Source organism: Austrofundulus limnaeus, unplaced genomic scaffold (assembly GCF_001266775.1).
Source record: "Austrofundulus limnaeus strain Quisiro unplaced genomic scaffold, Austrofundulus_limnaeus-1.0 Scaffold38, whole genome shotgun sequence".
NCBI classification, from domain to species: Eukaryota; Metazoa; Chordata; class Actinopteri; order Cyprinodontiformes; family Rivulidae; genus Austrofundulus; species Austrofundulus limnaeus.
In genome coordinates, this window is record NW_013952440.1 from 2,928,527 (window position 1) to 2,943,849 (window position 15,323).

At 42.0% G+C, this 15,323-nt stretch overlaps 2 protein-coding genes across 2 annotated transcripts in view; both read right to left on the reverse strand.

Annotated features, from left to right (window-relative positions):
• tmem150b (transmembrane protein 150B) overlaps positions 1–459 on the reverse strand; it is a 24,362-nt gene extending 23,903 nt beyond the window's left edge. Inside the window, exons 1-2 of the mRNA XM_014006842.1 lie at positions 366–459; positions 185–257 (exon numbers count right to left, since the gene is read on the reverse strand). Of these exons, the coding sequence (XP_013862296.1) occupies positions 185–257; positions 366–444 (152 nt within the window). The 5' untranslated portion in view covers positions 445–459. The remainder of the gene's footprint in view (positions 1–184; positions 258–365) is intronic.
• Positions 460–2,942: 2,483 nt separating this feature from the next.
• Positions 2,943–14,868, reverse strand: adsl (adenylosuccinate lyase). The gene is made up of 12 exons (XM_014006954.1): positions 13,859–14,868; positions 9,760–9,963; positions 9,620–9,664; positions 6,325–6,404; positions 6,070–6,241; positions 5,917–5,963; positions 4,934–5,024; positions 4,752–4,821; positions 4,517–4,664; positions 3,803–3,983; positions 3,252–3,428; positions 2,943–3,145 (listed from the first exon to the last, which is right to left on the reverse strand). The coding sequence occupies exons 1-12, from the start codon at positions 14,000–14,002 to the stop codon at positions 3,059–3,061; spliced, it is 1,446 nt and encodes a 481-aa protein (XP_013862408.1). The 5' UTR covers positions 14,003–14,868; the 3' UTR covers positions 2,943–3,058.
• Positions 14,869–15,323: the final 455 nt, after the last annotated feature.

Consider the following 15,323-nt stretch of genomic DNA (forward strand, 5'->3'; position numbering starts at 1 on the left):
ACATACATACATACATACATACATACATACATACATACATACATACATACATACATACGTACATACATACAAATAACCGACCACAGTTCAGTACATCTTGCTTTCTTTGCTTCTATTTCTGTTTTCCACCATTTTACATCACATTTTTTGTCAACACATCTGTTTTACAAGAAGACCAACTCACACTGTAAATGCACCCCCTATTCCAAGGATCGCCGTGATGATTGGAAGTAACACAAACACCCACATCCTGTTGGCTGATATGAAGAGAAACACACAGGGGGGGAATGGTAAAAATGACCATAAAACCCAAATGAAACACAAGATCTAAAACTCACAAATCAAGAGTAAAGTTGTGTACTCACTGTTCTGAGGAATGACCAGAGGCAAATGGAGCTCTCTCACACTCCAAGAATTTGTTAAATATCTCCTCACTTTTATCATATCACAAGTACAAGATATGCACCCCATCACTTCACTTTGTCCTGATTCTGCTGAGGCACAGGAATGAAACTCTGAGTAAGATCACTGTGGATGTTTACAGGCCTGATTGTATGACGCTAAAGATAAAGTTGATATTATTATATTGAAAAAATGTACATAAAATTAAAAATGTTACAACAGAACTCTCAACAAACAGGGTCTGCACAAGTTTATTTTTCCATGTTTTCTCTAAAACCATCTAATCTGTAAATGACAGGAAGATTAATCATCACTGTTGCATTAATTAATAATTACTAATCCTATATTCTGATTAGAATTTTGTTTAATATGAAGACTCATGACAAAATCAAGTCAACCCTCCTAAAATTCTTTAATTTTACGTCTTTACCAGGTTCTAAAATGTATTTATCTAACTGGAAGAGTACAAAAACACACAACAGAATAAAAATTTAGCTAAAAAGGAAAACCTGTGAAAAACTAAAGTGCTCTTTATAATCCAGCAACTAAGAATGTTTGCAGCAATCATTTGAAGAAATGGTTGTCTGACTTCATCAGTCCAGATTTACACATAATTCTGGAGGAATTTTGGCACATTTGTTGACTTTTTTGATTACCTTTAGTTCCAAGTACATCACAACAATCGAATATAAAATAAAAATAAGACATAATTGAATCAATCATGTATTAATCAATGAACAAATACCATAAAGGTACAATATAACAGATTCATTTCATGCATTGATCATTTTCTACTTTACTTCTGATACTCTTACTACTCCACATGAGTGACTGACAGATTAAAAATAATCCAATCAAAATACAATTATCTTGCTACTCTTTTCTGATTAGTGGTTTTTATTTAAAATTATTTGATCACCACACTCTTCCTATGTTGATCTATGAAAATAAAAATTGATCAGAACATATTTTAAGAATATCACATCAACATGAATGCATATGCAAAAAAGCTTTTTTTCTTTTTTTTTCCTTCCAACTTCTCACTTTCCCTCGTCATGGGACACTGTGATTCTCACCTTTTGACAGTTCTTTAAAAGCTTTCTTACTGCCTGTTTTTTTTTTCTTTGAGAAATATTACATTTTTGTAATATAATTTATTTTAAAGGTGTTGTTCAAGTGTCATCATATAGTGAAGTTAAATAACTAAATTTAAGGTAGTAGTAAGATTACGAACCCCTAATCCTAACCACCCGTCTCTCCAAATTGACAAAACTTTATAGATTTTTAACTGGGTCATCGGTCAWTTAACTAATAGAAGACAACAATATTCCCTTTGAGAGTAAATCTTGCTCCTTCTTAAAAGGGTTAAACATCAACCTTTTAAACATCAACTTTTATTTTACATCAAGTCTACTTTAAACTATTTTCTACACCTTTATTACTTTTGTCTTTTATTAATTTTTTCAGGGTTCCTACAGCTTAAAGCTAATTGAATTTAAAACTTTTCAATGCCACTTGAAATGAAATTCAAGACCAAACACATAAGGCAAAAAAAAAAAAAAAAACAGCAACAATTTTACCCAACTGGTTATTTTAACACAAAACAACTAGCTAAGAGTGGCATTCTGTAAATTAAATAAAAAATATAAATATGCCAGTTGTTTTGATATTTGAGATCAGGGATGCACGATATATCAGCATTAACATTGGTATTTTCCGATGTTGGTCATTTTTTTTAGAAAATCAGTACCAGTCCAATATTAATGGCCGACATCATATCCCACTTTTTAGATTTGTGTTTGTTTTGGGAGGGGAAACGGTCTGTTGAGTGGTATCTGTTTGATCATGCTAGTGTTAGTGATGCTGCGCAGCCAGGAATAACTGAAGTAGAGCCATGTCAGCGGTCTGGTCATTTTTTTAATGGTATCGAAAAAAGACAAGTGTTTTTGTGCGTATATGTAGATAAATAATTTGTGTCTGTATAATATCGGTAAATATCAGTTATCAGCCATAACACCAATAATAATATCAGATATTGAGATTGGCTGAAATTTTTATATATCGGTGCATCTCTACTTAGAATTACAATGATCCTACTTACAATGTGTAAACGTTAAGACCTCTGAAAGATTGATTTAAAACATTTTAAGGCTAATCAAGGACTTATTTTTTGATGAATTCAATGCCTTTAAGACATTTTAAGGATCCACGGAAACCATTTTTACTATTTTTATTCAGTATTCAATGAAGTTTGATTGTTCTACTTTGTAATAAATTTCCAAAAGACACAAAGTTGGTTTCTTCTTCATTGAGTAGTCATAGCTTGTGAAAATGGGTTCCTTGCAATCTTACAACCTCACACTCATGTGCATATGAGTCTGATTTCTGAAAGGGTGAATAAATAGTATCCCCTCTTTAATACTAGAGCAAAAATTTAAATAGTAACCAAGTATTTGTTTGTCTCTTTCTCCTATGCAACACAGTGAGATCATTTTTTAGTTTTAGGGAATCAAACGCAGCAGGCATAAATAAAAACACAATCAAATTCAACAACCGTCTTTATTGAGGTATAAATTAGTAGTCATTGTGCACAAACACCATGATGGACCCTTTATCTGCCAACTGTGCACAGAGTGTAAAAGTAGGCGTGTATGTGTTACAGTTCGAGTTCAATCTTAACATCCATCTTAGCCTTGTAAGGTTCCAGCAGGGGGCGCACTTCTTCAGACAGGAACCTGGCAACCTAAGGAGAGGATTGGAAAAAAAAGGAGAAAATTATACTGTGAACGTCTGCGTGTTTCATGAGTAAAATATTTGTCCAAAAGYAGCCTTAGATAATGATAATGTACCTGCTGTGGAGCTCGGCCAATAAACGTCTTGGGGTCCAGCAGGGCATCCAGCTGCCCCAGGATGGGTGTAAAGTAGGGATCTCGCTGCACTCTGGCCAGCAAGTCGTTGTCACCACCCTCCTGTTTAACTACAGCTGCTGCCTCCTGGGACAGGACACGGATCTTCTCATGACAGTCCTGAATAATAAACAAACAATAAAACAAAAATCACTCATCTTCTTTCACTTATTCATGGTTGGGTCTTACAGASAGACAGCCCTTTCCTAAATCACACATTCCATGATAGACTGGTCCAATCCCTGCAGGAGAGTTCTGCATCAGGTCTCCTACTAGTGGAACGTGCCTGGAAGACCTATACTGAGGGATGCATTAAGGAGACATTCTAATCACTCTGGCCCCCATTCTCCGAAAAGCTCACACAAAATACSCAAAGGAGCCCAGTCCTAAGACCTCTCCAGATCCACAAACACACATAGACCAAACTATTAAACTCCCATGATCCTCCTGGCAGCTCTGCCTTGTAGAGTCCAACATATTTGACTCTCTCCTACCTGTCTGTTCTCTCCAGCCTTAACCATCGCCATGATGATGTTCTCTGTGGCCATGAAGGGGAGCTCATGGCGGATGTGTCTCTCAATGACTTTTGGGTAGACCACCAGACCCTCTGTGATGTTCTGCAGGGTGCWGAGGATGATGTCTGCTGTCAAAAAAGACTCTGGGAGGGAAATCCTCCTGTAAACAAAAAAGAGCAGTGGGGAAATGAGTACACACTAAGGTTGGGTGATATTGGCAAAATAAGAAAATCTCAATTAACTGGTAGTTTTTAGTCGATAACAATTGACCCCCTGGWGTTCCTGGGCACTGACGAGTCTTAATCATGACTGATTCAAATTGCTCTRTGAAAGACACACCCTCTCCATAAATCTGTTCCAAAGAGTGGATTCATGGTCTAACTTTGGTCCGACCCTCTGCCCACTGAACTAACATGAAACCCTCAACCTCCTTTCTGACTGACGCCTGAAAATAGTCGACAGGATGTAAAAAATCTACAGGAAGAAAAAAGAAGAAGAAGCCAAAGTTGAGCGGGAGTGAGCAATGACATTTAAGAGATTTAGCGTGTTTAGATTTTTTAGTTACGGTGCAGTTTAGTGTGTTTGAATGAAAACAATGAGGCTATTTTTGAACATGGGGCTACAGCTGATTGAGACTGGGATGGAGGTGGAGCTGCGTACACAGATGGACTGAGCCACACAGAATAGTCTGACCTGTTGGCGCTGTCGTCCAGCGTCCTCTCCAGCCACTGGACTGAAGCTGTCTGCAGCGGGTCAGCCATCAGCGCCACCAGATGCCGGGCCAAGCTGCAGCAACGCTCGGAGCGCATGGGGTTCCGCTTGTAGGGCATGGCACTGGAACCTGGCAGGGGAGGACAGTACCGAACATCATGCTTTTGTTTTCCCCCGCACCATTCTGCTGTCTGAGACCGGTAATATACAAACATACCAATCTGCTCTTTCTCAAAAGGCTCCTCGATCTCCTTCAGGTTGGCCAGCAAACGGATGTCTGTACAGATCTAAAGCAGACGTTTAAAGGTGAGCATCATCTGAGTAATTCTTGTGAAAATGTGCAGCAAAGTTAGTAATAMACCAGTAGATGAAGACGTTTCTTTAAAGTTCTCAGCTTACCTTGTGAACAGTTGCTCCTAAACTGGCCAAGTTGGACAGACAGTCGACGTCCACCTTACGGCTGTACGTCTGACCCGTCACCAGGTAAGCTCTGAGTATGAAAAGAAGAACAACTAGAGAACTGTCTTCTACAGTCAGATAAAGACTTAAAGACAACATAACCATTGTAACACAACTTTTTTGAACCAGGTGCCGATGTCCCCTTTGTTTCCCCCTTCGATTTTGAAACTGGTTTAGTTTCAGTTTTAGTCATATCTCTTCAAACATGCACTTCAACTAAACTTATTTACACTTATCTAACCAGAACAAKCCCATTGAGATCACAGATCTCTTACACAAGGGCCTAGGCCTAAGGGCAGCCTAATATACTTGTATATTTTTTTCATGATTGACTTTTTTGCAACTTATTTTTATGTTGTTGCTCTGGTCTAGCTCAGGCGCTAACACGAAAGCTAACAGTTTAAACTGAGGCTCTCCTTCCGTGAAGCAGCTATGTTGTCCTACGACTGAGCTTTCAACCTGCAAGGACAACAAGTAGGTTTAGAGGAACTGAGGCGAGGCTTTCAAATCAAAGAACCCTAAACACATCAACTTTCAAGCATGAAGATGGTAGTGTCATGCTGTGGTGCTCTGCATAAATACTTCAACTTCACCTCAAATCAGAAACTAATCCAGGGGTGTCCAATCTTGGTTTTAAGAGCTGCTATTCTGCATGTTTTACTTGTTTCTCTGCTCCAAAACACCTGATTCAGCTATTAAATTACCTCTTCAAGTTCTGCAGAAGCCTGTTAATCATCCATTGATAATATCGGGTGTTTTGGAGCAAAGAAACCTCTAAAACATGCAGTACGGTGGCCCTCAAGGATCAGGATTGGACATCCTTGAGCTAGTGGAGCACTTCCTCTATAGTTTAAAAAGAACAAATAGAGCTCTCCTAAATAATAAACATATAAATAATAATAAACACAATAGGCATGACTTACTTTTGAAAACCAGCCATCTCAGTCACCATCTTGTCTAGCTCCTCCACCTGGAGTCAAAAACAATAAATATATATTTTTTTAATGTGTTAAACAACATTTTCACACATCCACCMTCACCTGCTGGAGTACTCAGTCGCACTTTTATTTTTCTACCTTGTCGTGATCTCCCTGAAACAGCTGCAGGAAGCTGGCCTGGGTGCCGGTGGTGCCCTTGACCCCTCGGAAACGCAGGTCATCGCGGGCGCGCTGCAGGTTCCGCATGTCCATTGCCAAGTCCTGTAGCCACAGGCACGCTCGCTTCCCTACAGTGGTCAGCTGAGCCGGTCTGCGCAGAAAGAGCAGGAAGTTGAGATACTGACCACAAAAAGATTGTTCCAACTCGATGGGTGAAACTGTGAACAGACTTACTGATAGTGTGTGAAGCCAAGTGTGGGGAGGTCTGCGTATTTCTCTGCAAAGTTTGCCAGCCTGTCAATCACTCGAGCCAGCTGTAGAAAGATGGATATATATATATAATAGAGATTTATATACAGTATATACATACACACACACCTCCCTGAGCTGCCACCTTGTTGTGGTTGAGGGGTTTAAGTGTGCCAGTGATCCTTGGAACTATGGCTACGTTCACACTGCAGGCAAATCCGACTCAAATCCGATTTTTTTGACCCATCTGACTCATATCCGATTTTTTTATGACAGTCTGAACGCGACAAATCCGATTTTTTCAAATCCGACCCAGGCCGTTTCAGTATGTGGTTTTAAATCAGATACATATCTGATGTTTTCAAAGTGACTGCAGTGTGAACGCTCATGTCACATTCATCTGACTTTTTCATCAGGAGGAGGGGGTGAAGGATCGATAAGACACTAACCTCAAGTCTCGCTGTTTAAATCTGTAGCTCTGTGTGTTTACAGCTCCAAAACACAAGTCCAGTTGCTTCATCTTTTTACTTTTAATTTTCCACGTAGATAGTTTGATAATAACATGTCCAGCCTGGGTCGCGGAGAGTATCGATCCTAAAGTTCGATACTTGGTCGATACTTTTTTCCAGCTCGTAGTTTCGTTCAAAAAAAAAAAAAAAGCTTCACTGGAGCATCCCGGTCAGAGGCAGCTTCAGATATAACTGACTAAAGAAGCATGTCAGATAATAATTTAATCGGCTCTGATTAAACAACAACTTCTGATTCGATGCGCAAAATGTAGCATCCATGCTAGCTCTGTAAACAAACAAGCCGGCTGATGAGACGTCACGTCTTTTGCTGCGCATGCGTGTCACATCAGGGCTGTGTAGCGTTCACACAGGGGTCTGATGCAGGTCATATTTAAAATGTAATGTGAACGTTCACACAAAAAGATCGGATTTTTTCAAAAAATCGGAACTGAGCATTAAGACCTGCAGTGTGAACGCAGCCTAAGTTGTCAGGGGCTTTAAGCCCCTGGAAGGGTCACCCAAGGCAAACAGGTCCTAAGTGAGGGATCAGACAAAGTGCAGTCCAAAGACCTCTTATGATGAACACAATAAATGGATTCAGTGAGCCTAAATAGAGGTTTCGACTGGATATAGTTGGACTCACCTCGATGCATCACACCGGCTCTGAAACCAGTCTTCTCAAGAGCGGTTGACCACGCTTTCACTATGGAGTGGATATAGTTGTGGACCCCCATCTTGGTGCTTGTATGTTGGGGTTCACCCCGATGAATAAGAGGGTAGCCTCCCTCCGCCTACGTGTGGGGGGACAGGTCCTGGTTTACTGTACATTCCTAACAGTAGCTCAGATTACCCACCCTCTCTGGAGTCCTTGGATGGGGTGCTGGAGAGCGTTCCTAACGGGGACTCCCTCGTTCTGCTGGGGGACTTCAAAGCTCACGTGGGTAATGACAGTGAGACCTAGAGAGGCGTGGATGGGAGGAACGGCCTCCCCTATCTGAACCTGAGCGGTGTTTTGTTATTGGACTTCTGTGCTTGTCATGGGTTGTCCATAACAAACACCATGTTCAAACATAAGGGTGTCCATATGTGCTAGTGCTCTTGGCACCAGGACACCCTAGGCCACAGATCAAAGATCGACTTTACTGTTGTTTCATCTGATTTGCGGCTGCATGTTTTGGACACTCGGGTGAAGAGAGGGGCGGAGCTGTCAACTGACCACTACCTGGTGGTGAGTTGGCTCCCTTGGTGGGGGAGGATGCCAGTCAGACCTGGCAAACCCAAACGTATAGTGAGGGTCTGCTGGGAACGTTTGTCAGAGTCTCCTGTCAGACGAAGCTTCAACTCACACCTCAGGGGGAACTTCGAACATGTTCCGGGGGGGACATTGAGTCCAAGTGGGCCATGTTCCATGAGTCCAAGTGGGCCATGTTCCATGCCTCCATTGTCGAGGCGGCTTACCTGAGCTGTGGTCGTAAGGTTGTCGGTGCCTGTCGTGGCGGCAACCCTTGAAGCCGCTGGTGGACACCGGCGGTGAGGGCTGCTGTCAAGCTGAAGAAAGAGTCCTATCAGGTCTTTTTGGCCTGTGGGACTCCAGAAACAGCTGATAGGTATCGGCAGTTGAAGCAGATTGCGGCTTGGGTGTTCGCTGAGGCAAAAACTTGGGCGTGGGAGGAGTTCGAAGAGGCCATGGAAAAAGACTTCTGTACGGCTTCGGGGCGATTCTGGTCCATCATCCGGTGTCTCAGGGGGGAAAAGCGGTTCGCCACCAACACTATTTATGGTGGGGATGGTGCGCTGCTGACCTCAACTCGGGACGTTGTGGGTCGGTGGGCGGAATACTTCGAAGACCTCCTCAATCCTACCAGCACGTCTTCCAATGAGGAAGCAGAGCCTGGGGACCCTGGGTCGGACTCTCCAATCTCTGGTACGGAGGTCACGGGTCCATCAGATAGTCGAATCTTGGATTCAGGAAGAGCGGTGTGGTTTTTGTCCTGGTCATGGAACAGCAGACCAGCTCTACACCCTCAGCAGGGTCTTGGAGGGTGCATGGGAGTTCGCCCAACCAGTCTACATGTGTTTTGTGGACTTGGAGAAGGCGTTCGACTGTGTCCCTCGGAGAGTCCTGTCRGGGGGGGGGGGGGGGGGTACTCCGGGAGTATGGGGTACCAGGCCCATTGATATGGACTGTTAGGTCCCCATATGACCGGTGACAGAGTGCGGTCTGCATTGCCGGCAGTGAGTCGGGCTTGTTTCCAGTAATGGAGCATTCACACTAAACGCGTTTTGAGCATCAGGTTTACATGCAAAATCTATGGTGGACATGCGTCAGGAAGTGCTGCGGTGCATCTAGCTCGGCACATTTTGAGCGATTTGAGCATTCAACGTGCTTAACATGCGTCAAGCGTTGGAGATGTTTTTGACGCTCAAAATGCGTTTGGTGTGAACACACCACAAGAGTTGGACTCTGCCAAAGCTGCCCTTTGTCACCGATTCTACTGTATTCATAACTCTTTTTTGGGGGGACCACAACCGACTTAGCTACAGCTATGTTTGTGTTTTTTAAGATCAGCTGGCTGTGGCAACAGTCTTAAATGGGGTTGACTCCAAACGTTAAACAAAACATGATTGTCTTCTCTTTGCTGTTCTCTGCTGGCAATAATTAAAAGAGTGCAATCATGTCTACACTGCTGACTTGTCCTGAAGCAGCTGAGGCTCAGCTGGAGTGTACACATGGATGGTTTCATGTTCTCTGGCAAACAGCTGTGTCTCACCTTAGGCAGAAGGATGTCGAAGCCATCACGCAGCATGATGAGATCCTGAGGAAAAAATACAAAAAGATAACCACTATGTTTTTGTTTTCATAAGTCGTAAATACTTAGCTTATATAACAGTGTAGCCTAATTGTATTTACAGTGTTGTCTCCGACGTAGCATGAAGTGGCTCCGAGGTGAATGATGGGAGCGGCGGCGGGGCAGCAGTGAGCGAAGGTGTGGACGTGAGCCATGACGTCATGTCTGAGTTTGCGCTCTTCCTCGGCTGCCATGACGAAGTCGATGTCCTCGGCGTGGCTCTCCATCTCCTGGATCTGAGCGTCATTGATAGGCAGGCCCAAATCCTGAGGAAAACAATCAAGTCGGAGAAAGAGAAACAAGATAAAATAAACAGTGAAGCTGGATTTTTTAGACAAAAACATTTAAAAAAATGCAGACAACAAAGCAAAACAATAGTAGGGATTTCCAAGGGTGTTAGATTTTTAAAAATTATGTTTGAAATTGCATACTTTTTTATCATAATTCAGCCTATGTAAGACAATGAGCTAAACTTTGACGTGATTGTAGCTAAAAATCATAAAATATAATAAAGGCAAATATACAGTATATAAATATCTAGTTAACCACAGAGTGGATTTGAGTGAAACTCTCAGAAAGTAATCGTTGGATGTACAGCTACAGCTGAAGAGTCAGCCAAATTTGAAGGACCAGTGTAATTCAGTCCAAAAAATAAGAATGTGGATGTATTTGTTGAAAAGAATGATAAAAGTCAATTTGTTAAACAAATATGAAATTGTATAATGTGTGTTCATAAGAGTTGTTGTTCGAGACAGAGTTGATGTTTTTGTTTTTATTACTGCTTGAATTTATTTTTTGAATTTATTTTTTTATTTTTATTTTTGGAAAATAAGGGCAGATATAAGTTTTTTTCTTCTTTCTGCTGCCTTTCATTATATTTGTGATTTGTATTTTTGTTGTACATAGAATTTGTTTTGTTTTTAAATTAAATGAATAAATAAATATTAAATATTAAAGTTCAAGATGGCTACCACAACTAATCATGAGTAGCGAACACAAAAATGGCTAACTCAACAGGAACATCTGCTGCTTTCAGTTTCATCAGCTGCCTTTATCACGAGTCACAGAGGAGGGGAACGACTGGCAGACCTTCTCTCCCATGTGTCACCTCAGATGACATGTTCCACACACACACACACACACACACACACACACACACACACACACACACACACACACACACACACACTGGTGTTGCTCAGGCCTGTTGCAGTCTCCTTTTGCAGAGTGTCTGTCAGTGTTAGAATAGCAGAGAATGTCTCAGCAACAAGAGCACCCCGTCGCCTTTAAAAACCATAGGTTGTAACTCAATCCAGCTTCTCCTAATACAAGTTATATACACTCACCGGCCACTTTATTAGGTACACCTGTCCAACTGCTCGTTAACACTTAATTTCTAATCAGCCAATCACATGGCGGCAACTCAGTGCATTTAGGCATGTAGACATGGTCAAGACAATCTCCTGCAGTTCAAACCAAGCATCAGTATGGGGAAGAAAGGTGATTTGAGTGCCTTTGAACGTGGCATGGTTGTTGGTGCCAGAAGGGCTGGTCTGAGTATTTCAGAAACTGCTGATCTACTGGGATTTTCACGCACAACCATCTCTAGGGTTTACAGAGAATGGTCCGAAAAAGAAAAAACATCCAGTGAGAGGCAGTCCTGTGGGCGGAAATGCCTTGTTGATGCCAGAGGTCAGRGGAGAATGGGCAGACTGGTTCGAGCTGATAGAAAGGCAACAGTGACTCAAATAACCACCCGTTACAACCGAGGTAGGCAGAAGAGCATCTCTGAACGCACAACATGTCGAACTTTGAGGCAGATGGGCTTCAGCAGCAGAAGACCACACCGGGTGCCACTCCTTTCAGCTAAGAACAGGAAACTGAGGCTACAATTTGCACAAGCTCATCCAAATTGGACGAGAGAAGATTGGAATAACGTTGCCTAGTCTGATGAGTCTCGATTTCTGCTGCGACATTCGGATGGTAGGGTCAGAATTTGGCGTCAACAACATGAAAGCATGGATCCATCCTGCCTTGTATCAACGGTTCAGGCTGSTGGTGGTGGTGTCATGGTGTGGGGAATCTTTTCTTGGCACTCTTTGGGCCCCTTGGTACCAATTGAGCATCATTGCAACGCCACAGCCTACCTGAGTATTGTTGCTGACCATGTCCATCCCTTTATGACCACAATGTACCCAACATCTGATGGCTACTTTCAGCAGGATAATGCGCCATGTCATAAAGCTGGAATCATCTCAGACTGGTTTCTTGAACATGACAATGAGTTCACTGTACTCAAATGGCCTCCACAGTCACCAGATCTCAATCCAATAGAGCATCTTTGGGATGTGGTGGAACGGGAGATTCGCATCATGGATGTGCAGCCGACAAATCTGCGGCAACTGTGTGATGCCATCATGTCAATATGGACCAAAATCTCTGAGGAATGCTTCCAGCACCTTGTTGAATCTATGCCACGAAGAATTGAGGCAGTTCTGAAGGCAAAAGGGGGTCCAACCCGTTACTAGCGTGGTGTACCTAATAAAGTGGCCGGTGAGTGTATATATATATATATTTGACCTGAATACCACAGCAGTTTCTCACATTTTCTCTCTTTCTCTTCCGAACTAACTTGTCTAAAGTCTGATCGTACAGTTTGACCCAGTTCCTCCGCCCTCTCTTTGTTTCTGTACTTATTAGACGTTTGCTGCCTCTGATGAAGAGACATTCCAGCCTAATCAAGCGACTGAGTGCACGTTCACAAGGACAGCACGTGTGTGTTGAGATTGTAGAGAAGACAGACAGTATTACCAAACGTTTCCAGATAAGTTGAATGATAATGAAGTATTTCAAGTGGAAAGTTGTGTTGCTAATCTGGTGAACACAATAAAACTCAAAGGCCTTACATTCCTGTTTTAGACAATGTTATGTTGAGAAATTATGGAGTTGTAGCTGTTTAGGTCTAACCCACGAGTCAGTCTTAAGGCCCATGGGCCAAATGTGGCCCTGCCACAGCATTTTATGTGGCCTGCGAGAGCTTCAAAAATGTATTATTGTCTTAAAATAAACTGCTTTAAAGCCAGCGTTGGCCATGAACTACATCTCCCATAATGCATGTTGATTATTTTACCTGCAAAAAAAATAATGGCATCCCACCACTAGGTAGAGGTGCACAGGGTTTAATTATTGCTGGCAAAATTTGCTGCATTTTTTACTGGCTACTTTTGCTGCTGCCCAGTTGTACTGGGAAGTGGGAATTTCCCACTTAAAAGTCATAAATTTAAACTGAAACACACCTCCAGGCTGTCAGAAAGTCAGAACTAAAGACGGCAGCTACTCACCACAACCCATCAGCGTGTAAAACTCTTACTTTGAATAGTATTTCTGTATTATTTTATTTCACATTTAGCCAGTCGTACACGCAGTATTTCAGTGTTTATAAGAGGATGTGTTATAATGCTGTTTCTATGCAGGAAATACCACACAGAGCTCAGTTATTGTTTTTGTGGTGCTCAGATGTAGCAGTGAGATAAGGAATTATCAGTTTGTGTTGTAAATGAATGTCAGCTACCACCGTGTCAAACTTTAGCCCAACATTTGCAAAATTAAGAGTTACACCTATTTTGTGTCGGTTGATGGTGGTAGTCATCTTGAATGGGTTGACTTCAAAAGGGTACAAAGAGTTTCATTGAAACCACCTAGAGATATTTTCCTAACAGATAAGGTTTACAACAAACAATTTGTTTAGTAGCACTTGGGAGTGCGTGTTGTGAATGACCCTCGGCTACTACCACACCAATTTGTTTGGACAATATCTGTAAAACTGACAGAGCAATGACCAGTTTGTGTTTTTTAAATTTAATAACTTTGCCAAACAAAATAGGCCATTCAAAACCCACAGAAGATTAAACTATAATGTTGATATTTGTGGGGCACAAAGAGATGGTTAAACATGTGTTTTTTTATGTTTATTTACTTACAATGAAACTCTTTGTGACCTTTAGTGTTTACAGAATGCCCTATCATCCTTATACACTCCTCCTGCTCCTCAAAACTATATATAGACGAACAGGAAACTCGATGAGACTCTCCAAAGGTCGTAGATGTTTGGTTTTTAAAATCGCAATCTGTGGTTGCAAAATGTCAGCCAATGTGTCTAACCTTCTCAGCTTTGGCCAGGTAAATCCACAGTTTTCTCCAGGTTGTGAATTTCTTCCTGTCACTGAAATTGTAGGCCATTTCCTTGCTGGCGTATCTGGACACCAGCGGTGAACGGTACTTCAAGAACTCGTCGGCTCCCTCCATGTTGTCTGCTAATAATACAGAAAAGCTCTACTTCAACACACACGAGCTCTAACTTCGGCTTGTAGCTTTCACGTGAGGCGAAGAAGTTAACGACAGTTGAAGTCAGCGTACGGCGTGAGGGCTTGCCGCGCGACACTTGTGTCGCTGTACGGCGGTTGCGAGCAAAACACCAGTCCTTTCACTTCTCGTCAAATTAGTTTGAGTTACAGTAATATTCGGCTTTAACGGCTCGGTAAATTTTGTTGAACGAAAGCTACCAGAGACGTGGGGACAGAAGGACAAACCACATGAATGATGGACTCAGAGAAGGAAGAAAAATGTCGGGTATGCCTGGAAGTTGTAATGTAGCTGAGAAACAAGAAGACAAAAACGGATAAAGTAACATATTAGATGTTGTTATCAGTCCGAGAGATAAACTGCGTATATTAGGTGTGTGTATTTGTATTTGTACTGTTGAGTGTTAGTAGGTTACAGTTTAGTAGTTAATGGATGCTGCTTCTTGTTGTAGTTTTTGCTCGCAGGGCATCCTGGGTAGGGGTCAGGAGTCACGCTTATAACAAACCCTAACTTTGCTATTAGTTGCGACCGCGGTTCAGTTTATCTGTGCAGTTACTAATGTTTTTATACAACTTGTGGCAGAGAAAACACTTGAGGATGTCAGATGTCGGAGTGGCAGTTCATTAAAGGACTTCGTTGTGGACAAAAGTTCCTGAAATGCAGCGAGATGAGGAAGGTGAAGCTGGTGTCTCTAATGCACTCTGCCTTTATTATTAAGCTCAAACCCAAACCAAGATGTTCAACAGCAATAAGAAGCTAAAGATGTAGCCTACGGACAAATATCTCAGTAACTGCCTTGCCCATTGCCCAGTGTCAGACCTCAAGGATGGCTGAGATAGGGTAATGGTATAGCAAAATAACAATAACCAATAAAATATAATTACTGCTTTCATTGATTTTATTCTAACAGTTCATTTTGAAATGTATTGTTCTTATCTGCACTTAACCAAATAGATAATCTGAGCAAGTTCCAAGATATTTGAAATATAGATATAGATCTTGCTGGTTCCTGTTACATCCAATATACTGTACCTGTGTTTCAGTGGTTCCTGCAGATGCTCAGGTTTCAGTGCTGAATAAAGACGAAGCTCCTGAAGAACAGAGGCCTGGTGTGGACCAGCAGGACCCAGGACGCCTCCACATAAATGAGGAAGAGGAGGAACTACAGACCAGTCTGGATGGAGAGCAACTCGATGTGAAGGAGGGGACTGATGCCACCAGCATTTCATTGACTGCAATTCCATTGAAGAGTAGAGATGATGAA